Here is a 24,022-nt window from a genome sequence, read left to right as displayed (position 1 = left end):
CACAGTGGTTAAAAACATAACACTGCTACTGATTTGTGCTTCCATACTGTTAAGAAACCAAGTCATAACACAATAATCAGATGAGAGCCATGAATTGTAGGTAGGATCTGAGGTTGGTGGTGGAGATGCCAGAAGATGTGATAGTTTGCTCTGAGCGCCAATAAAGATGCTGAAAACTTGTGCCCAGAGCAGATAGTTTGCACCATTCAATTTAATAGTAGTCCCCAAGACTACCTTGGGCGCAGAGGTCTCACCAGCAACAACAGAAGTAGTAGTAGAGGAGGAGATGTCCGACATCGAAGTAATAGTCAATTTTTTTTTTGAGCAACAATAGGAGACATATAGTAGTCAAATAGGCAGATTAGTAGTAGAGATCCGTTCTTGAAACATAAACTAAGAGCAGATCAGGAGTAGTAGTCAAATAGGCAGATTAGTAGTAGAGATCCGTTCTTGAAACATAAACTAAGAGCAGATCAGGAGCAGGATTAGAGGTAGATAGTCATGCTGTAGAGATCCGTTCTTGAAACATAAACTAAGAGCAGATCAGGAGCAGGATTAGAGGTAGATAGTCATGCTCTCACGCCACGTAAGCGAGATCACCTGAGGGAGAGAGCCCTGCCTTTTGTTTGCACAAAGGCTCAATTTCTATATTCTTGTTTCTCGAATGAAACAAAAATAAAAGTGAAATATCTCAACAACGTGAGATAGACTCTTTCGCTCATCAGTTATATGACTGAAATGTCGAGGGATACAATCGTCCTCTCATCAGTTCAAAGACTGAGATGTCAAGGGAATAGACAACACGCTATAATGGGGCACTGTAGCAATGGCACTGTACTGGCACTGTAGCGACGATGTAGCGACACTGTAGCAGCAGTGCTATAGCTGCGGCGACAAGGAGAAGAGGAGGCGGCGGCTAGGATTTTTGAATGAGGATTTGTGACGGCTAGGGTTTCATGCTCTGATACCATGTAGAAAGAGAATATAGAAAACAAAACCCTAACTTATTGTTTATTGAGATAATAAAAGAGATATATATATATATATATATATAGCCATACAAATAGGGTTAAGGTTAACAGGTAATAGCCCATTAACCTAATACCCAATACTTAATTTAACAAAAAGCATAATGCATTAGTTCAACTATATACTTGTTTCTCTCTTAGGCTATTAGCATGCTATAAAAACAGCACTCCAAGATGTAGCACTACAAACCTACGCTTCAATTTCACACTGAGCTATCTCAAGCTGAAACAAGCTAATCTGTATCTGAAAGGGTTGAAAACCACGAGGTAAAGATAACATGCACACTTAATAAATGCAACTGTTACTAGTTAACTAGAGAAGTTTGAAATGGTAACTATTAATTTTATACAAACTTTTAAGCATAAGTCAGAGTTATCTCAAGTATGTACACACAAGTATGCTGGGAGCAAAACGATTCACTATTATATAGCTCAGGATGGCAAGAAAAGTAATCCACATGTATAGCCAAATCATGTATAAACTGTATAAGGTATTCCCAATATATTTTTAACTTTTACCTTTCAAATGTTTTCCCAGCATGGCCGAGGTATGCCAGTTCCTATGGCGAAAAGTGCCGATCCCCTCAAACAAGATCAATCTACATCGCATTTTCAGTCCTACGGCTTGTCATTCTTGTCTTCTTCTTCTTTCTTTTCATATCATGGCTCCAGCCAGAGATGCCTATCCCCTTTGGCTCACCTCAGTTATCTGCGAGATCTGGTTTGCTGCTCCTTGATCTTTGACCAGTTACCCAAATGGTTCCCCGTCCCTCGTGAAACCTATCGAATTTGTCACTTATTAGTGAAGAGTCTCGAAGTCAAGGTTTTATAATGTTTAGTTAACGAGTTCTTGAGCTATTAGCTTACATAAAAAAAGACAACATTATGATTGACAAGATCATGGAAAAATATCGTCTAACCTTTGTGGGAACTGTACATAGGAGAACCCCTTTGTAAGCACATCAAAGGCTCAAACCTGCAATCATGAATCTAAAGATAAAAAGGTGTCAGAAGCATGTGGACTTATTTAGTACAACCTCATTAAGTAAATTCCATAGTGTAAATGGCCTGCTTCTTATGATGTTGACCCAGGCCTCCACTCACTTCATTTTGATCTCTTTTAACATGCATCCTCGAGTTCAACTGTCCTCAATCTACACAAGCAGCTACTACACTTTGAGGATGGTCGTGTGATGAAGTAAATTAATTCTCCAAAATACAAGAGCAACACCATGGCGATATGAGCAGTGAAAAAGTGAGCAACCCTTATACTTTAAGAGTGATACATGATGAAGATTCATTGTGTAGGGGCTGTTTGGATTGTTTCCCATTTTATTGGGAAACATCATTTCATGTAAAAAACCTAAGTTTTGAGTTTTCCAAAGTTTTCTAAGAAATAAATTGTTGTTGTTCGGTTCACACATAAAACATAGTGAGAAACCAATTTATACATTTTTCCTTTGGTTGGTTGGTATCTAAGAAAGGGGAAAACTATTGTTGATTAGATATTTTTCACTTTTCTTGTGTTTGGTTGGTATTAAAGTTTATAGGGAAAAATGTATATACTCACCATGGTAAGTTTACCTCTCACTAAAGACAAATTTATTTGTGACCGTTATGGGTGGTAATCTTACCAAAAGAAAAGTGTGAAAATAACATATTAAACCAGTAAATAACCGAATTCATCATAAGTACCCATTTGACATTAAAAATCATATGAAACCTGTAACAACATAATTGATCATAACTGTTATGAACTACATACATGAATTAGCAGAAAATTCTCATGAAACCTAAAAAAACATGATTCAACATAACAACACGTATAACATGAAAATTCAAGAATCCAAAAATGTAAATAACCAGATTGTGCATAACTTGTATGAAAATACCTGTTTGATATGGACAATCACACAAAACTTATAATAACATAATTATTCATAATTGTTATGAACTACGATTGATATGGACAATCACACAAAACCTGTAATAACATAATTATTCATAATTGTTATGAACTACGTACCTGAATTAGCGAAAAATTCTCACGAAACTTGTAAATAAATAACCATATTACTCATAAATACATATATGACATGGAAAATTACACCAAACCTAGAAATACCAAACATGTAAATAATTGAGACTGAGTAGTTGAGTCAAATATAAGAAACAAAATCAGTTAGGTTTCAAAACCATGAGCATTTCAAAACCACGAGCAAAACTAGCAGAAAATTTAATGATCCAAATAAATATTGCCAGATTCAACATCCAACCATCAACTAAATGTACCAGTCCAAATAAATATACATCTATAAAACGCAATGTTTGTATATCAAATGCTAACCGGAAAAAAGATGAGTAAGAAAAGTAGAGATATTGGTGAATCTTCATCCGCACCATCATCAAATGCAGGAATATTTGAAACATTTATGATAAAAAATGGAGCTATTTATTTTAATGTCAATTTACTCTATTTTTTTATCTCAGCGTGGAAGGATTACTAAACCTAAACATCCAACCACCTTTGAAGAATGGATTGCCTACACAGATGAAGATAGAGAGTAAAATGAGATATGGGATATCATGGAATTAGCAGAAATTATGCTAGAGCTAATGCTATAAAAGTTAGAGGCCGAAACGAAAATTGATGGTGTCCTTATTGCAAAGTTATGCCCAACATGAACCGGAAAAAAATGATCTCCTAACACATGCGCATGAAGATAGTTACAATGAAACTGTGGCCAATCTGAGTAAGGATTGTATTGGGGAGCATCGTGAACTATAAATCTATTTACAATCATTAAAACAAAAGCAATGGCATGTACTACTTTGCTATTACCGTGTACTGCTTTGCTATTTTATGCATGTTGAAATTTGAATGAACTTTATGACTAAAAAATCATTTGAAAACATTCTTTGATATCACACAAAATAGACTAGCCATATGTATATGGAACTTATGGCTAAGGGCTCAGAATTTAGTCAATATCATCATTGTTAGTCATCCAGTGCAATGTCAATAAACATTATGTTACTAATCTCAAAAATTTTGACGATCATTATAGCCTAAATGTAAATAAGTCACTAATTAAAACTCATGAAATGACAACCAAATACCTTTATAACCCACAGTAATAGCCATCCAATGCAGATACAATGTAGGTTGCTCACATACAATATTTATTCAGTTGTCATGTATATAGTGACTTATAAGGTTCTTGCAAACACAAGTTCAATGTAAAATTAGTATTCTAAATATACACATAAAGTTGGTAAATATTCACATGAAACCATAAGCTCAAAGTAAAAGCACAACTAAAATGAAAGACATATAAATAATTACTACCTATTACAAGAATATGTTCCATCACCATAATGTTCCATAAACCCAAAATATAGCGTCGACATATTGTTCAAAATCAAATATTTTCCCCCTAAATTAAGTAAGTCTAGTCTTTCACCGAAAACAAGTGGATTTAACAAGCATGTGAGAAGTGAGAATCACAAAATACCACACGAATCCATATTCATATCGTTCTTCGGTCCTTGCTGAACAGGAATGAATTAATCATCTCCTTTTGACCAACTGGAGATATACCCATAAAAAGTCTTGATTCATTCTCATTCACAAAGAGACGACGGTAGAATGCATCTAGCTTATCAACACTAAAGTCTTGTAAATGAGCATATACGACATTGGATAACTTTTCGGTCCAATGCATATTTACAAACTTCATTGATGCGCTAAATATTTTCATCTTATCCACCATTTGTTGCATGAGCTCATTATCTAGGTTGGTCCTACGAACCTTTCCCTTGCTAGCACATGACTTTGCCTTAGAAGTTGATGAGGTGGGTGCTTCCTTAGGTCGAGGAGTGTCCTCATCATCTAAAGTGTGCACTTGAGGGGATTGATCGGTAGGCAAAGGTGAGTCAAGATCATCTCCAAGATTAATGGGCTCGCTATGACTAAACTTTTTCCAAATATTGTTAGCAAAGCCCCCTCTAGCTTGATCCTCCCCGATGATGAGTGCAAGATCATCATAATGCACCAAGGATTTATTGGCGTACTCCCTAAGCTTAGCATAAGTGATTCTCTTGTCCTGAAAAAGTATGTGTGTATTAATTAAATGAAAATGAGAGAGTGAGAAAATTAGACAATGAAAATGCAACAAGGGCTTATTTACCTCAATCCACCTATCCAAACACTCAATGTGTTCAATTCTACTTCTCTTTTGTTTTCTTTTTTCCTCACTTGGTCCACTATGTATTGATCCATGCCTAGATTGCATTCTCCTCATGAATGTAAATACTATAACAAAAACAGATAGTGCAGCCCCTTGGCAAATGTTAACAATACTTTCTTCATCCATAAATTCCCCATCACCATCCATCTACGATACAAACATCAAATTGAAATAATTAATATGGCTAGCAAGCATCCATGAAAGTAATGGTAATGAAGTAAAGTGTGAATAACCAATCAACCGTATACAATGTCAATAATCAAATCACCTATCAAAATGACACGACAAATAGATATAAACAGACACATAAAACTTAAGAATAGTTTACACTTTACAGTGAACTCAATAATATGATGGTAAGAGGGATTTAACACCAAATAATAACTCAAAGATATACGATAAATCAAATCAAAATAAACATAATATGCAAGACATGTTATCAACATGGACTAAGGAATTTCCTAATATTCTTTTCAAAACAAATGCTAAGGGTTGCATCAATTCTACCAAGAGCTATTGTAACATTTCTTATACGAGTAGAGAGGGAAACTTGGAAGATTATAACATCTAGTGATTGATTAATTGATGATATCTAATAGTTGGATATGATTGATTGATGATATATAATAATTGGATACCTATGTGTTATTGAAAAATAGTTAGATATTGATGTGAAGCTGACCAAGCATCCCTAAATGAAATTCCCAAATAAATCCAAAACACTTGGTAAAATGCTAAAGCTTCTTAGTAGAATACACTGGAATTGTGATAAAGACTTTGCTAGTCTACTGTTACCCAAGAGCAAAAAAAAATCACATAATAAAATTATGGAGTAATCTAGAAGAACTGAAAATATAAAGACTTAATTATATATTAACACATAATAATACAATCATCAATAAGAAATTAATGGAAGAATCAATGTTACAGAAGGCGCTAGGTAGACTAGGTGTTTGAGCCAGCGCCTAGCGCCTAGACGCTTAGGCAACGCCCAGACGTTTGGCTATTTTTTTAAATTATTTAATTATAATAATTGATAAAAATATGAATTAAATTCATGTAGATTTGTAAAAAATTAGATAGCAATCTTAGATTCACAATAAACCATGCATACTTAAATACTACATAGCTAAAATAATAACAAACAAGGTTATAGAAAGCGCTAGAAAGCCTAGGCGTTGGACCCGATGCCTAGAGCCTAAGAGGTTTTATTTTTTATTTTTTAATTACAACAATTGACACTGAATGTTAATGTTACAGAAAGCTTAGGTGTCGGACTGCTGTTTAGGAGGATTTCTTTCTTTATTTAAGTGGTGGTCGAGGAGGTTTTGCTGAAGGCCGGAGGAGCTAGTTGATGTGTTCATATTTAAAGGTTAAAGGAGTTTGAAGGATCTCGGAGGACGTGGATGCTGCAACACAGAAAATCACGATCAATGCCTAAAGGGTGCAGTCCACATAAGCAAATAATGCTCCCTTAATCACTCCAAAACTCTAGGTGGACAGCCTAGGTACCACCCAGACGCTAGACGCTAGTTAGGCGGCCTAGATACCACCTAGGCCTAGGCGTATGGCTAGGCGGACTTGGTAGAGGCTTTTTAAAACAGTGAGAAGAATCAAATTAATACTATCAAGACCAAGCAATTAGGATAAAGACTTTGTTATTGGTTATTACAAAGTTCTATCGGGAGTAAAACAAACAAATGTCTGCTAATATCTTGTAAAATGAAATGATTAAGGTGAGATGTAACAAGAAGGTTGGTGATGGCAAAAGGCTCTCAATTCATGGGATAGCACAAATTGAGCAATGAAAATGGGACATGATAAGTTGATAACTTGGGTGATGGCAACCCTTACCCAAACATTTTGTTACATAACTCATAAATGTAGCAAAGAGCTTTACTCTCAAAGAACAATTATTCCCAATGCATTTAGAAGGGGGAAAACCGCAAGATCAAAGACATATTGCTATAAAAAATCAATATTTGCACAAATAATACCTGAAATTGCCAAATTTGCACAAATCAAGCAACAATCACAGCGATTCCCTAAGAAAGCCGTTGCCTTTTTTCGAGATCCAACAAAAATCAAAAGAAATCAGCAACCCTACTGAAATCTAAAGTAGGCTAAAGGGGGGAATCACAAGCATAAAAAAACCGAGGCGCGAAGAGAGAAATAGCGGGAAATGGTGGTAACCATAGCCCGATTTACGCCAAATTTTTGTAGACATGACAAAAGGACACAAGAGATGGGGTTTACATCCATTTCCGCTCGATTTGGAAGGAAATCAAGGGAAGAAAATTGGCTTAGGTGGAGCTCTTTTCAGCGACTTCAAACCCTAGCTCGCTCCGTGAACCAAACACAAACAAAGAAACGATGAGAAACAAAAAGTCCTATCTGGGGTCTTTGGAACCAAACAGCCCCTAAAAGAAAAAGTATTTAGGAATCAAGAAGCATAAGATTAACCCATTGAACGAGCGGTTAAACCCATGGTGGGTGTATTTGCAAAATAAAAAGTTGAAACAAGAAATCCAATGAAAGTCCAATGAAAATCCACCCAGTGACTCTCTTGAACTCTTACGCTACATTGAATGCAAGAATGAAGACAGAATATAATAACCCTAATTTAGAGTGAAGAAACCAACAGCTACAGTTTTTATACACAATAAATAAAAGAGCTCGCCCTTTCTCTCTTGTGTAATCCACCAACAAAATCCCCGCCCACATCAAACCCTACTATGACTTTTCTTAGAAATAGCACTCAAAAAAACCCTAATAAAATGATGAGGAATACACTTACTTGAGAATTTTCTTCGCTGAAGCTGAAACCTGGGGCTTTTTTTTCTTGAAAGATTGCTTCTTGAGATCTTCCTCCTTCGTCGAATTCGTCGACGTCGCTCTTTCCCGTCGTCCTCTAAGATCGTAAAAGGAAATATAAAAAGAAAAAATAAAAAGAAAAGAAGAAGGCGGTTTTTAATATTTTATTAGCAAAATATAGACCTCTTTTATCGATTTTGTAAAATATATAATTCTTAAAATATAAAGAAGTAGTAGTTCCGTATAGTTAGTGTTAGCTAATAAAATGCTAATTAAACTTTAACAAATATATAAGATTAATTAAATTTTATTAGGGAGAAATTAAGCATTAATAGATACACGGTACCAGTAGAGCCTGTTTGGATTTGTAGGACGTGAAGGGAAGTTAAGGTAAACTAGGTGAGAGAATGGAAGAGAAGGGAAGAGAGTTCCCTTCCCCTTAGTTACACCCCAATTTGGGGGTAACAAATTTTATACTATTAGGGGGTGAATCAAGGGGAACTAAAGGTGAATAACTTCACCTTCTAAATGTTCTCAAACAAGGTGAATGGAGGTGAATGGTTCCCCTAACTTTCCTTCACCCTTATTCCCCTCAATCCAAACAAGCCCGTAGTCTCCTATATTCTAAAACTTTATTTTTTGCAAAATCAACCTCTTTTCCTTCTTTTGGCTAAAAAAATTGATTTTGCTAAGGGGGTGTTTGTTTGCATGCAAGTGAATGATGAAAGTAAGAAAGTTATTTTCATTTAACAATTAAGGTGTATGTTTTAATGTAAGTGGTTATGAAAGTGAGATGCAAAAAAGTTACCACATATGATTTAATACAATTTTGACTTCCCCTAAAATAGTGGTGAAGTCACACGAAAGTGACAAAAATGTAACTAATTTAATTAAATGATTTTAATTATATTTTCTAATTAATCTTATTTTGCCACGTCATTTTCACATTACACTTTCGATAATAATTTAATTTTTCCAAACAAACATTGTATTTCACTTGCGTGCTGACATGGATGTAAAAGTGATTTGCAAAAAAAAAATAACTTACATATTTTAAATTCACTTTCAGATTGTCAAACATCCCCTAATTGCATCCACAAAATATCGATTTTGTTAATAAAATTTCAAAAATGTTCTTTTTTTAAAAAAAATTCTCCTCGTCAAAATTGAATTAGCTGGCTTACTGTTGGGCCGGGTCGGCTTGTGAAGTTAAAGAATCCGCGATCATCTCAAGTAGCAACAAAAGAAGAAAAATAAATAAGAAGAGCTCATACGTCATGGAGGCCCAAATAAGCAGGCCTAGGAGAGTCCATGAGTCATACGTATTTATAAGTAGAAAGTAGCGTTACATCTACGCCACGCGTATATTCTTCCGCGTTTATTTTCACGCGTATATCTCACGCGTATATTCCCACGCGTAATATTTACGCGTAAACCTCATATCTCACTCGTATGCGCTTGGCGTCGTTCTTTTTGGTTAAATCTAGGACAAATTTTGAAAATCATCTTATTTACAAAAAAAATCGCAAATTCCGACCTATTCTAAAAAAAATTGTCAAAACTATCTGTTTTGACAAAATATGTTGCGAAACTTCACGGACTTCAAGTCTCTTGTTATATACAAAAACTTCACGGGACTTGAAGTCCCGTGAAGTTTCTGAAGATTTTTCTTCAAAACCGACCTAGTTTCGGTTTTCACAAATAGTTTGTGAATGAGTCGATTTTTACAATTATTTTTTCAAATATGATGGTTTTCAAATTTTGTCCTTAAATCTATTCTCAAAGGAGGCTAAGGGAGTAAATAAGATAATCTTTTGCATTATTGGTCTCTAGAAGAACTGCACAACATATTACAAATACTACTAACATGAGTATTTTAGATAAAATAAAACTAGTTTGCATATACTCGTAACAGATAAACTTTTTTCATATTTATAATAAAGGGTTAACGACATAACAAAACTAAATATATTTGTTTTTTTTCAAAGGACAAAACTAAATATTTTTAGGGTCTTGGATAACAGCTAGTAATTTGGATTCGAATTGGTTAAAAAAAAATTTGTTTGGAATAACAAACATCAATTTAAATCTTACTCGAGCTGTTAACATATTAAAATATTACTTATAGTGTAGATTAGATAAATAAAGTTTGTTTAGGTAAAGTCATATTTCAAAATTTCAAATTACCCATGAACAACAAAGCTAAACTCTTTGACGCTTTGGATAACCAATCTGTATCCGAATTGGAGTGGTAAAATAGTGCTAATTAACACTAGTATCACTAGTAGTAGTATAGATAAAGGGAAAATTTACAAAATACTCCGTTTTTGTTAATTATTTAGTAAAATAGACCGTTTTGCTAAATAATTAGCAAAATAGACCTCTTTTGAAAAAAAGACGTCGATTTTGAAAAACAAGACTCAGAAAACATACGGGACTACTAGTCCCGTATGTTTAGAGCCAACTTAATCACAGATTAGTGACTCAGAAAACATACGGGACTAGTAGTCCCGTATGTATTCTGAGTTCATTTCAATATTTTGTGAAATTTTCTGAGTTCACTAATCCGTGATTAAAACATACGGGACTACTAGTCCCGTATGTTTTCTGAACTGTTTTACAAAATAAACCTCTTTTTGGCCTGTTGGCCAAAAAGAGGTCTATTTTGCTAATTATTTAACAAAACGGTCTATTTTGCTAAATAATTAGCAAAAACTGACTATTTTGCAAATTTTCCCATAGATAAACTCATAATTCAAATACTCAACAAAACTTATAAGTTGGGTTATAAACTCACAACTGTTATCAAATTCATCAAACATCAAACCCCAAATTAATCTACAGCCCCCTGAGAGTTCAAACTGAAAAAAAAAAAAAAAATTCTCAACGATTTTCCTGCAGCTAGGAATATGGCGAATCAAGAAGACGGAAGCTTCACCTTTTGAAATCTGCAAAGACGAAAGTGATAGCGATCCGAACACATTGTTAGTTTCAAATTTCTTCCTTCAGACGAATTGACCGATAATACAAAATACCTGAGGACTAAGGTCCTAGAGCTCGCAGGTTATCTTTCATCGAAAATTTTCTGCATCTCTTTCCTTCTTTCCTTTTCCCTATTTCTTTTCGATCTGCTATAAAAAAAAACCCTCCATAACAAAATTAGTAGTTTAATTTACGATCATGTTTTTTCCCCTTCGTTTTTTTGGCGAAAAACGGGATAACATGAAGGGTGTTTCAATGTTTATTATGCTAACGAAAAAACTTTCATGTTGGTGTGTTTCCATCACATATGCAGATAAAGAGCAAGAGGAAAACTAGCGCTTTTTACCGCCGAGCAAAAGGAAGTATGAGAAAGGGAGTAGGCCAGGCCGAGCAGCGTTTGGAGGGTATTGGAAGGCCACTGATGCAGATAGACTGATCGAGAACTACACAGGGGCCAAGAGACCTGGTTCCGTCGCGATCCAAATAAACCAACATGAACCGGTTAACCCAGATCGCCTAGCACCAAAGAAAAGACCCAGATTTCGTCCCGACCTGAACCGAATCCAATCTGAGGAACTTAAACCTGAGCCCTGAACCTAATCTGGTTGCGACCCAGATAGACCAACTGAACCGATCAACCTGACCCAACCAAACCCGGATAGCCTGCCGCCAAAGAAAAGACCCAGACCCATTGAACCCGCACGAATTCTCTGGCTGTTTGATGATATAAAAGCCTACTTCTCTCAGTGATATTTGATCAATCCGAGCCGGACTTTCAGCAGCAGCAACATAAACCAAAGCGCGATTCAGTTTCCACCAGCTCAGGACTTGGTCGATCTAAGTTTTTTTTCCAGCCTGCAGGCACATCAAAATTTAATTTAAAGAGCGCCACAGCATTAAGATTGCAAATATCTGGATGTACCTCGATTAAGACAAATGCTGTATATTTTCAACATAGTTTCATGCGTGATTTTCTATATTTTCATCCATATTCGTTATTATATATTTAATTTGGAGTAGGAATTTTACATGTACAACAATTCACAAAAGACTTCCATTCGAAATTTCATTGTTTGAATGAATAATATGTGCCACTGATTCTTGAAACACATACTACTGAATTATACCCATCTAGCCTCTTTGACGTTTCATACTTCATCTGTTGTTTGATCCTCACAATGATTTGTCAGCTCAGAGGGTTTGTAGGGAGAAGCCAAAAATCTTTTCTTCTTTCTTCTCTGTTTAAAAGGGTTGATATGCAAATTAACCCTTTGGTAGTTGGAGTTTTCTGTAAAAAGATATAGCACAAAAAAGCCAGTAAAGGTCCTTTAGAAGTGCAGATGAACCACACTTCTTTTCAAATTAACAAATATATATATGACTCCTAGTCCAAATGCGTTTAAAGTAGTCCAAATTTAAAACTACAGCGAGTTGGATAATGCTTACCAAATTAATTCAGATAAACTCATAATTCAAATTACTTGTAAATTTAAAAGTTGAGACGAACATACAATCAGTTATATAAATCAAAAAATAATTCAGATGAGCTGATAATTCAAACTGCTTGTAAATTTAAAAGAAAAGATAAACCAACACCATGAATTTGAATCATAGTCCTAGAGGGTTAAAAATTCCTGGGCTGGATAACTATCAATTTAAATCTGAATTGAACTGTTAAAATTAATATGAAAACATTACTTAATATTAGCTTAGATAAACCAAAAGCTAGTTCAGATAAACTCAAAATTTTCAGGTTACTCATCAACATACAAACTAAAAGTGGTTTGAAGCTTGGACAAGTACCAACTCGAATCCAAATTGGCACGGTAAAATACTGCAAATATTACTAAATTTCAAATTACTCGTCAACATACAGAGTAAAAGAATCTTTAGGCTTGGAGAGCAAATACCAATTTGAATCCAAAGTAAAATACTGCAAATATTACTAATGTCAGCGGTAAAGATAAACTAAAACTAGTTTAGACCCATAGTCCAGCTACTCATATACCTTAAAATTGAGATAAACCACAACTCTTTCAAATTCATCCTACATCAAACCCTGTAATATTTAAAACCTCCTATTTAAGAAGAGAAGCACAGAGAGATCAAACTCTTATATAAAAAAAAAAGAATTCCCAACACGTTCAAGGGGCCAGAAAAAATTTTCCTGCAGGGAGCAAACATGGCCAACCAAGAAGACGAATCGTCGCCTTTTGAAATCTGCAGAGACAAACATGACAGGGATACAAACACATTGCCTGTCGGTATCGAATTTTCTCCTTCAGATGAAGTGATCATAACCAAATACCTGAAGCCTAAGGTTCTCGGCGATGATATCCCTTGCAAAGGCATCAATATCGTCAATGTCAATTTATATGATCACAGCCCGGTAGAGCTCGCAGGTACCCTTCATCAAAAATTCAAAATTCAAAAATTTTCTGCATATCTTTCTTTTTTTTCCCTTTCTTGGTAAGATACAAGAAGCTACTTGGTAATTCAAAAATTATACTTCCCTCAAAGTTTTTTTCTAGAGTTTACTGATGCAAACTCTCAGGAAAATTAATAGTTTAATTTACAACCATGGATTTTTCTGGGTATGATAAACAGGATATACATGTAGTGTTTGTATTTTATGCTGATGAAATTTTTTCATGTTGCTGTGTTTTTTCAGAAACATATGCAGATAAAGAGATAATGGGAAATTGGTACTTTTTTACGCCAAGAAGAAGGAAGTATGAGAAAGGAAGTAGGCCAGACCGAGCAGCGTCTGGAGGGTATTGGAAGGCCACTGATGCAGATAAATTTATCAGGGTCAACAAAGGGAATAAGGAGATTGTAATTGGGAAGAGGCAACGTTTGGAATTTTGGGAGACTGCGAATAGGAAGATTGATCCAGGGACGAAGACGAAATGGTTAATGATCGAGTACAAGGTCGAGGAGTCGAAGCAGCCTATCAAGGATGGCAACATGCTGGTGAGCTTGCATTGTTTTACTTGAATTTGATCTCTCTTGATATTACTTTGGTTTTTTTTGCAATTATTTACCCAATTGCTTGATGCCGTGATAGTACTGTTCACATACGTCCAATGTCATTAAGCACTTGATTTGCAATTTAGAGGGGTCTATTTGCAATTAGTTTGCAAATTTATAATTCTGTAGGAGTTGTGTGAGGCTCGCGAGCCTCGGTTCACCTTCCTGAGCCCATCCCTGGTCATAGTTGTGATCTCAATGAAGCTTGAAAGAAATTAGACAGAATTTAGAGAGATTTGAGAGAGATTTGAGAGAGATTTGAGAGAGAGAGAGAGAGAGAGAGAGAGAGAGAGAGAGAGAGAGAGAGAGAGAGAGAGAGAGAGAGGATTAAGAGAAGATAGAGAGAGAGAGAGAGAGAGAGAGAGAGAGAGAGAGAGAGAGAGTTAAGAGAAGATTGTAAACTTGAGAAGAAAAAGATTCCTGTTATATTTCTTGAATTCCTTGTCTTACAAGCTCCGCATTTATACAACAATTCAAGAGATCATAGCTTGTGCAAGCTGTGCACGTGGACAAGCAGAACTGACTGTGTAACACCCAGAACTAACAGTGTAGCAACCAGAACTAACTGTGTAACATCCAGAACTAACTGTGTGTGTAACAGAATTAACTAGACATTTATTACAACTCACACACAGTTTGAGCAACTTCAGCCACCACAACTCCAGCTCCTGACAATTTCCCCCCTCTTAAATTTGACCTTGCCTCAAGGTCAAAGGTAGGAAACCTCTTAACCAAATCCCAATAGGACTCCCAGGTAGAATCTATTGAAGGCCGCTGCTTCCACTTGATGAGAACTTCAGAAACCAAACGATTTCCTTTTATGACTGATCTTCTATCGAAAATAGCTTCAGGTTCATCAACTATCTCTGCCACATAGCTAGGCAAGTCACTCTGTAGGACAACATCAGAACCCACCCTCCGTTTAAGCTGAGAGACGTGAAAAACAGGGTGGATCCTAGGTTGCTCAGGGACATCTAACTTGTAGGCTACCTCACCTATCCTCTCTAAAATATGGTAAGGACCATAATATTTGAGAGAGAGTTTGTGAGGCTTGCATGAAGATACACTGACTTGCCTGTAAGGTTGAAGCTTGAGAAAAACCAAATCACCCACATCAAAGCTCCAATGACTCCTGTGTGTGTCTGCAAATTTCTTTATTTGTTCAGCTGTCTTCTTCAAACTATCTCTCATGAATTGTAAAGCTATATCTCTAGAAAAAAGAACCTCATCCACTGCCTGAACCTTGCAACTCTTAGGGACATAATTGAGCAAAGAAGGAGGTGGTCTACCATAGACTGCCTCAAAAGGAGTAGTATGTGTAGAAATTTTTCAGGTTGTATTATACAAAAATTCAGCAAGAGGCAACCATTTACTCCATTCCTTAGGCTTGTGGCAACAAAAACATCTCAAATAACCCTCCAAATTTTTGTTAACGATCTCAGTTTGTCCATCAGTTTGAGGGTGATAGGCTGAATTGAATTTTAATTGACTTCCCTATAATTTAAACAACTCTCTCCAAAAGAGGCTTGTAAACAAGGGATCTCTATCACTCACTATAGACTTAAGCATGCCATGTAGTTTGAACACTCCTTCAAAGAACACCTGGGCTACTGATTGAGCAGTGTATGGATGTGAGAGTGAAAAAAAATGAGCATACTTGGATAACCTGTCAACCACCACAAAAATAACATTTTTATCTCCACTCTTTGGTAATTGAGTAATGAAATCCATTGAGAGATCTTCCCAAATATAATATGAAATAGGTAGAGGTTGTAGAAGATCCGGAGAGGCTATATTCTCTCCTTTAGCTCTTTGGTAGATGTCACAAGCTTGGACATACACCTGAACATCTATTTTCATACCCTTCAAGTAAAAAGCCCTCCTCAGCCTCTGCAGGGTCCTAGTGATTCCAGAGTGCCCTGCAGTAGGAATATCATGGTGCTCCTTTAGTAGGGAGGATTTAATGTGCTGACCATTAGGGCTAATCAAAAGTTTACCCTTATAGTAGTAAATTCCCCCCTTCGTGTAATATTTCTCAGTATCCAATTGTCCTTGCTGTAACCTTGCATCAAGGTCCTTAAAGAAATCATCTGTAGAACACATGTGCTTGATCTCCTCTAGCTATTCACTGTTAATAGTAGTGATTGCTAAAACCCCAGTTGCCTATGCTTGAATCTCCTCCTCACCATCATGAATCCTTGATAATCCATCGGCATCCTTGTTTAATCTGCCTGGCTTGTACTCCACACTATAGTCATAGCCATGTAGCTTTGCAAGCCACTTATTCTGAATAACTGTGTGAATCCTTTGCTCCAATAGATATTTGAGACTTTGATGATCAGTTCTAATCATAAATTTTCTCCCCAGTAAATATTGTTACCATCTCTTTGTTGACAGAATGCTTGCCAATAGCTCCTTCTTATAGGTTGAAAGTGTGACATTCCTCCCCTTTAAAGCAAAACTAAAGTAAGCTATATGTCTTTCTTCTTGCATAAATACAGCTCCAATCCCTGATCCAGAAGCATCATATTCTATCACAAATATCAAGTTAAAATATGGCATAGCTAGGACTGGAGGATTGGTTAGTGCAATCTTTAAGGCTTCAAAAGCTTCTTTAGCATATGTATGCCAGGTGAAAGCCCCCTTCTTCAAAAGTTATATTAAGGGTTGTGCTATTGCTCCAAATCCCTAGATAAATTTTCTGTAATACACTGCTAGGCCCAAGAAACCCCTCAGTCCCTTCAAGGTTGTTGGCAACGACCATTCAATAATAGCTTTGATTTTATTAGGGTCAACCCCAACCCCCTTTTGTGACACAATATGTCCCAAATACTTCACTTGTTTTTTTCCAAAACTGCACTTTGACGTTTTTGCCACCAATTGATGCTCTCTCATGATCTGAAACACTTGTCTTAGATGTAGTAAGTGATCCTGTCACCTTTTACTATACACTAATATATCATCAAAGAAAACCAAGATGGACTTCCTAAGCAAATCTTTGAATATAACATTCATAAGAGCCTGGAACATAGATGGAGCATTAGTAAGTCCAAATGGCATTACCAGAAACTCAAAATGGCCACCATGTGTTCTAAAAGCAGTTTTTGGGATATTTGGCTCATGCATCCTGATTTGATGATAACCAAATTTTAAATCAAGCTTAGTAAATTTTTTTGTTCTATGTAGTTCATCCAACAGTTCATCTATGACAGGAATAAGAAATTTGTCTTTGATTGTAGCTTGGTTGAGGGACCTGTAATCTATACACATCCTCCAACTACCATCAGATTTTTTTACAATCACCACAAGTGAAGAGAAGGGACTATTGTTAGGCCTGATGATCCCCTTTTGAAGCATTTCTTCCACCTGATTTTCAATTTCATCTTTTAAGAAATATGCATGTCTATAGAGTCTGATACATATTGGTTTTGTTCCCTCTTCTAATGGAATTTTATGGTCTATATTTCTGCTAGGAGGAAGATGAGGTAGTTCTTGAAACACAACCTCAAACTCTTGTATTAACTATTGCATGTCTGTAGATAGCTCCTCAGATGTACCCTTTACTGTGCACTCTTGTAGGCCTACACTGCACAGCTGAATTAGGACTCCTTGCTCCTATTCTCTGAAGGTTCTGATAATTTTTTCCTGTCAACCAACTGTAATTCACCTGGAAGTACTCCCTGCAATGTCTTTTTAACTCCATTCATGAATGTCACCTGTAGTTTATTGAAATTCAAAGTAATATCCTCCAAGGTTCTCATCCAGTCAGCTCCTAATACAACCTGACTACCTCCCATGTGCATGACCAATAGATTAATTTGAATGTTCACCCCTTAGCAATCTAAGGGCACTTATTGGCACACTCCTCCCCCTTTTATTAACTCACCACTGGCTACCAATACATCAAAACTGTTGCATTCTGTCACTGTTATTCCTAGTTTCTTAACTAGTTTTGCATTGATAAAATTATGTGTGGATCCAAAGTCTATTAGGATGCTAACAGTTTGATTTTTGTAGTAACCTACCACCCTAATTGTGTGGGAAGCAGTAATTCCACTAAGGTCTTGTACTGAGATAGAGGAAGCCCCTTTTACCAAACTTTCAGCTAGCTCAATTGTCCTAGGATCTTCTCCCTCCTCCCCAGAGTCACCTTCACTTCTCTCCATATCACCTTCCATGATCCCCTCCAAGACAAACAATTGTTTTCCCTTACATTGATGTCCCCTGTGCCATTTCTCACAAGTAAAACATAAGTTTTGACTCCTTTTTTGTATATCTTTAGGTGTAAGTTTTTTGAATTGGGGAGACGGTCTGAGGTTCTCTTTTACAGGAGGATTGTGAGATTGGTTCATTGAGAAACCCCTGAGTTAGAAAAATTCCAGTTCCCCTTGGATTTCTTTTCATTTTTCTGCTTATACATCTTCAAACAGTTTTGCTAAAGATACAGCTCTCCTCAATGAGGTTGGTCTGGCTGCTACAACATCATACCTCAATTCATCTTTCAGTCCCCTAATGAATCTCTCAAGAATATGTCTTCTAGAGGGTTGGTCATCTATAAGTCCTAATGCTTGCTCAAATCTTTCCAAATACTCCCTAATTGTAGAAGTTTGTTTCATAGTTGAGAAAGCATCATACGGCCTTGAGAGCTCACTAGGACCAAATTTGGTAATTAATTCTTCTCTAAAAACATGCCAATAATTGTAATCTTTAATGTTTCTAGTGAGCCATCTATACCATTGTAAAGCTTCATCCCTCAAATAGAATGAACAAACCTTGACCCATTCATCATCTTTGATGTCATAATAATCAAAGATTTGTTCAGTTTGTTCTAACAAAGCTATTACATTCTTAGAAGCAGAGAAAGAGGGGAAATCCAAGCGCAAGGACTTTGGTTGAATAAGTTTTTGATTGCTAAAGAAAAAATTTCTGAATTGAGGAATTACCAAAACTGTTAACATGTTGAGATTCTCCATTGAAGTCAGCATTCCTTCAATTTTGAGGGAGGGAATCATTATTGTGATCATTCTTGTTTGATTCTCCAGCTTCTGATCTTGATTTCTCTCTGTTCCCTCTTGACCCTGAATTCAAGATCCTGTGATCTTCCCTTGTTCCAGAACCCAGGATTCCTTGGTCAGAATTCTTGAAGTTCTTGATCTCCTGAATCAGAAACTCCAGTTTAGAGGAAAGCTCACCCATTTGTGTCAAAATTTGCTAATTGAATGAACCCTGTTGTCGATTGAATGAACTGTTTTGAACAACTGCATCCTCTAATCGAGCAAACCTCTCATCTGAAATAGCCTCATCAGCAATAGCTTCTTCTTGATCGATCAAGAAATCTTCAGCACCAGCTTCAGTTTCTTGTTGCTCTGATACCAATTGTGAGGCTCGAGAGCCTCGGTTCACTTTCCTGAGCCCATCCCTGGCCATAGTTGTGATCTCAATGAAGCTTGAAAGAAATTAAACAAAGAATTTAGAGAGATTTGAGAGAGAGAGAGAGAATTAATAGAAGATTGTAAACTTGAGAAGAAGAAGATTTCTGTTATATTTTTTGAATTCCTTCTCTTACAAGCTCCGCATTTATACAACAATTCAAGAGACAATAGCTTGTGCAAGCTGTGCACGTGCACAAACAGAACTGACTGTGTAACACCAGAACTAACAATGTAGCAACCAGAACTAACAATGTAGCAACCAGAACTAACTGTGTGTAACGGAATTAACTAGACATTTATAACAACTCACACACAGTTTGAGCAACTTTAACCACCTCAACTCCAGCTCCTGACAAGTTAGGTGTAAAAAGTGCAACATGGTCAATACAAAAGTAACACTAGAGAAGAGAAGGTTAGTCTGAGTATTGAGTTTATTCTGTTTCCTCTCCCTATAGCTTTATTATAGACTAGGTTTTTTGCATATATACCACTAAAATCTTTAACATTTGCAAAATTACCCCTCAAATCTTGGTTTTGCAAAATTGCTCCTCGAAACTAGCATATTGGGTTTTTCTACCGCGCCAACTTAAGCATGTTACTTTATGAACAACACAATGTCAAAATTCCCTATAATTTCCAATAGATTTGCAACAATTTCCAGTTTAAAAACTAAAATTCGTAAGTGAAAAGGGTAGAAAAAACTCAATGCAATTGGGAGGTAATTTTGTAAATATGAAAAATATGAGGGGCATATATGCAAACACTCCAATAGAATAAGGACTTTCGTGAATGCTGGTCATCCACTCTAGATGCCTTTCATGTCTAGATAAAATCCCTCATTCAGTAGTCTTCTTCATTTTCATGCAATTTCTTTCTCCATAGTTGTCTAATTCTCCTCTCCTTCTGGTTCTTTATTTTTAATTAGTTTGCTAGTTGTATCTTAATGAACAAGATGTCAAGATTATGTTTCTTATTGCTTCATGCCATGATTGTGTGCGTCTTATTTCAAAATTAAGTTTATTATTTCTTAAGTTCTAGTCGACATATTGAGTTCTCTATATTTGATTTTACCAGGCTACTGAGTAGACATGTACTTTATCCTTCTTCATCTTGGTTCTTCTAGCTGCCTTCGTGATGTTCTCTTGCCTAATCTTGTTCATTGCCTTTATTCATAATTAGTGAAAAATCATTAATTATATCCTTCTAATCAGTAAAAGTCACTAATCTTTCAGCTTGTATACATGTTGAATGCAGTTGGATGACTATGTTCTTTGCAAGATGTACCGCAGTCGTCACCAGAGCAAGAGGCCTGCGCCTGATGCAGGTAACCCAAATGACCCGCCACCGCAACAAATCCAACCACCAAACAAAATAGCCCGCAATGAACATAAACCCAAACCCAATTTCGACCCTACTCAAGTCCAACCTGAACCAAGAAACTCGACCCATAACTTACCGTCGCAACCTGCACCATTGAACCCAAACCAAATCTCTGATCCCTCTGATGATATCTTTGGTTCTCTCGAAGACATTATCCCTGACCTTCCTCCATTTTGCGATCAATTGGAACAGGATGGTATTGGACCAGACGTTATATTACCTCCCCAAAATTTTGAGCAATGCTCAATTCAATATGACAAAATGGATAACCAGCAGCAGAATAATTATGCTAGGATTCAATTCACAGCTCAAAACTTTGTCAATGAAAGTTTCCAGCCACAGTACTCCGACATGCCACACTTTGAGCTTGGGTCGTCTTCGACCATGAACCAGATGAACATAATGGGAAACTCTCGATGCAGTTTGCTTAAACCCACAATAGGCAGCAATGGAATTAATGCAGTCATAAAGGAGTTTTTAGCTTTACTTTGAATGTGGTGTGAAGATACAGACTGATTCATCTTTCCTGTTACTTAATTACTCATTAGTTTTTTTTCGTAACTTTATTTATTCCTTAGTTCAGAAAAGAAAAGGTAGCTTCTTTCTATTTCTAAATTTAGAATGTTATATATACAGCAATGTATAATTCAATGAAACCTACTAGCTCATTGAAACAATGATCTCGTTGCCTGTTTTGTTATCGCTAATTGGTGTGGATGACCATTGTGAAAAAAATGGCACAAGTATCTCATAAAAGTAAGCTTCTCTAATGCCTGTTCATCATAGAGGAATTATTCGACCTTTTCCCTGCTTCTAGAGTAAAATTTTTGAAAGTGAGATGGAACTTTCAGGCTCCAGGTTTCATGGCCAATACAGTATATGTTAGTGTTGTAGGCTGGACTATTAGGTTTTATACCTACTTGATCTTGTTTCACACAGAACTTCCATTTTCAAAATGTACGATAGTATCGCTGTCTACAGGGAACATGATCATCTATTGGGAACTAGAAGCATCCCAAACAAGTTGGAAAATGGCGATAACTCCGGGTAGAGGCAACATATGAGGAATCTATATGTCTCTTCTAGAACAAGGATATCCAACGCGTTTTCTAAAGCAAATTCCAATATTATGATTACCATGCTCTTAGAAGAACAGCACTAGGTTGTCAATAAGTAAATATCCAGAAACAGCAGGATTATGGTCTGAAAGGATCAATATATTGAGAAAAATACAAATTCGAGGTTAAAAAAAAGATGGAAAATATAGGGAACTAGCACCTGCTTGTGATGGGGGAGCTCGTCACAGTGAAAGACGATGAATTCTGTTTTAGCATACGCCAATTTCTTCCAAAAATCTGGTGAGAGCTATGTTAACCTTTAAAAAAAAATTATAAACAAAATTACTGGAGACTAAAAGAAAATTTCCTGCGTAGATATCAATGTGATTTAACTAATTTGAAATCAGGTTGTGTGCATTACGAATACCACAATCAGGTGGCATTCATAAATGATGAACATGATTAACAGTAATAAACCAAGAGAGCTTAAAAATAGCAGCTCTTTTCTCATACAACCAAGAAAAATTCATCTGAAAAAGAAAAAAGCAAAATTAAGAGCAATAATGTTTATTTTGGAAATAAAACAAAGGAAAAATAGAAATCGATAGCTGTGTGATTTGGACGCGTGCCTGTTTGGACCAGAGCCTAAACCTGGTGTCTTAGGCCACTCGGCCAAACAGTAATTATGCTGTACATCCTACAAAAGTTGTAATTCACTAATGACCAATTATACAACAAGCAAATCTGTAGACCGAATGCAAAGATCTTAAGTGGAGATTGTTATGGAACCACAGCCCTAAAGATCACTTCCTCCCAGACGATAGCAGTTCTTCAGCAAATTCGAAAAATGGTATTTGTTTCCCATTAAATGTTTCGATTTTAATGCATTATCTTATGCTATTCTCCTATTACTCTTTATTGAATAATTGTTTTAGATGCTGATGGCAACCCAACAAGTAGAGAGTAAAAAAGAAGACCCTTTGTTTGATTGGAATGGGATGCTCATACTATATTTCAAATTTATCTATCTTTCTACAGTAAATAAATTCGCAGAAGGTAGTTCTTCTTCTGAATTATGAACTTGATAAATGGTAAGAAATCAAGAAAGCCGATATAAACAGCAAGCTAGGTGATGGTAAATGCATTGATTGCAAAGGCTCGTGCAATAATGGTCCAACCTTACAAGTACGCACCAAAATATCTTATATTTGCTAAGAAAATAATGAAATATTATGACAAGAAAATTGGTGAAACCCGAGTCATATAGGCAGTGCATTCTTTATTCATGTAGAAAGCACATAGGGCTGTCTAATCTTCATACAAGTGCATAAAAGAAATCACCAAATCGTATGATGCTACCTTAACTGGATTAACTAATTGTTCCGAACTTCATAAGATGGTTCTGGGAACCTGAGAGCCACACTCATTCCCTGATTCTTGCTCCTTTTCTTTAAAAAATTTAAAACAGGAAGGAAAAAAAAAACTCCATCTGTACCATATTTCTTGAAAATTTCATTAACTTAAATACTTGGATTAAGAGACCATTTTGATAGCAGGAGAAAAACTAACTGCTAAAATAGATAAAGGCTTCTGAAATATACCAAACTAAGTAGCACGCATATTTCTAACCTTCTACCTTTTGAAGCTAAAGGTGCCGCATGTTCGAGTCCCAGCAGTGCTCACCAAAGCACACTTCATTTTGAATTCAGACTGTGATCATCATGTGTTCCCTGATGGACCCTCAGGTTGAAAGAATATTTGCTATTTCTGATTACCACAAAGATTCGATGGCCCCGGTGCAAGATGATTGATAAGCATTCACAATGTGGCTTTTGATGCAAGCTAATAAAATACAGGGACCTGTACAAGAAGATACATGCCAACATACTTGGTCAAAGGCTGTAAACAACTTTGGAGTTAGAATGGACATATTAACAGCAAGTCTATTCCTCTATACAGTATAATAAACACACATTAAACAAATCATTTTGGGCATTGCAGACTGGTGGGATATACAGGTCTGTGGCTGACTTGAAGATGCACGGGAG

General features: G+C 36.1%; 2 protein-coding genes across 2 annotated transcripts; one reads left to right on the top strand and one right to left on the bottom strand.

The window, feature by feature from the left end:
* LOC109836390 lies at nt 4,330–8,223 on the bottom strand. The gene is made up of 3 exons (XM_020404279.1): nt 8,076–8,223; nt 5,219–5,425; nt 4,330–5,134 (listed from the first exon to the last, which is right to left on the bottom strand). The coding sequence occupies exons 2-3, from the start codon at nt 5,423–5,425 to the stop codon at nt 4,559–4,561; spliced, it is 783 nt and encodes a 260-aa protein (XP_020259868.1). The 5' UTR covers nt 8,076–8,223; the 3' UTR covers nt 4,330–4,558.
* LOC109836389 (protein ATAF2-like) lies at nt 13,140–21,857 on the top strand. The gene is made up of 3 exons (XM_020404278.1): nt 13,140–13,476; nt 13,746–14,047; nt 20,791–21,857. Exons 1-3 carry the CDS (start codon nt 13,257–13,259, stop codon nt 21,406–21,408), a joined length of 1,140 nt encoding a protein of 379 aa, XP_020259867.1. The 5' UTR covers nt 13,140–13,256; the 3' UTR covers nt 21,409–21,857.

The sequence above is a fragment of the Asparagus officinalis genome, chromosome 4 (assembly GCF_001876935.1).
Source record: "Asparagus officinalis chromosome 4, Aspof.V1, whole genome shotgun sequence".
Classification (NCBI taxonomy): domain Eukaryota; kingdom Viridiplantae; phylum Streptophyta; class Magnoliopsida; order Asparagales; family Asparagaceae; genus Asparagus; species Asparagus officinalis.
The sequence above is the reverse complement of the archived record's forward strand: the minus strand, read 5'-3'. Positions and strand labels throughout refer to the sequence as shown.

Coding starts and splice junctions, on each gene's coding strand:
- LOC109836390 (XM_020404279.1), bottom strand. CDS start 5,425: ATGGATGGTGATGGGGAATTTATGGATGAAGAAAGTATTGTTAACATT. Junction 5,135..5,218: donor GTTTGGATAGGTGGATTGAG/GTAAATAAGCCC, acceptor ATACTTTTTCAG/GACAAGAGAATCACTTATGC.
- LOC109836389 (XM_020404278.1), top strand. CDS start 13,257: ATGGCCAACCAAGAAGACGAATCGTCGCCTTTTGAAATCTGCAGAGAC. Junction 13,477..13,745: donor CAGCCCGGTAGAGCTCGCAG/GTACCCTTCATC, acceptor GTGTTTTTTCAG/AAACATATGCAGATAAAGAG. Junction 14,048..20,790: donor TCAAGGATGGCAACATGCTG/GTGAGCTTGCAT, acceptor TGTTGAATGCAG/TTGGATGACTATGTTCTTTG.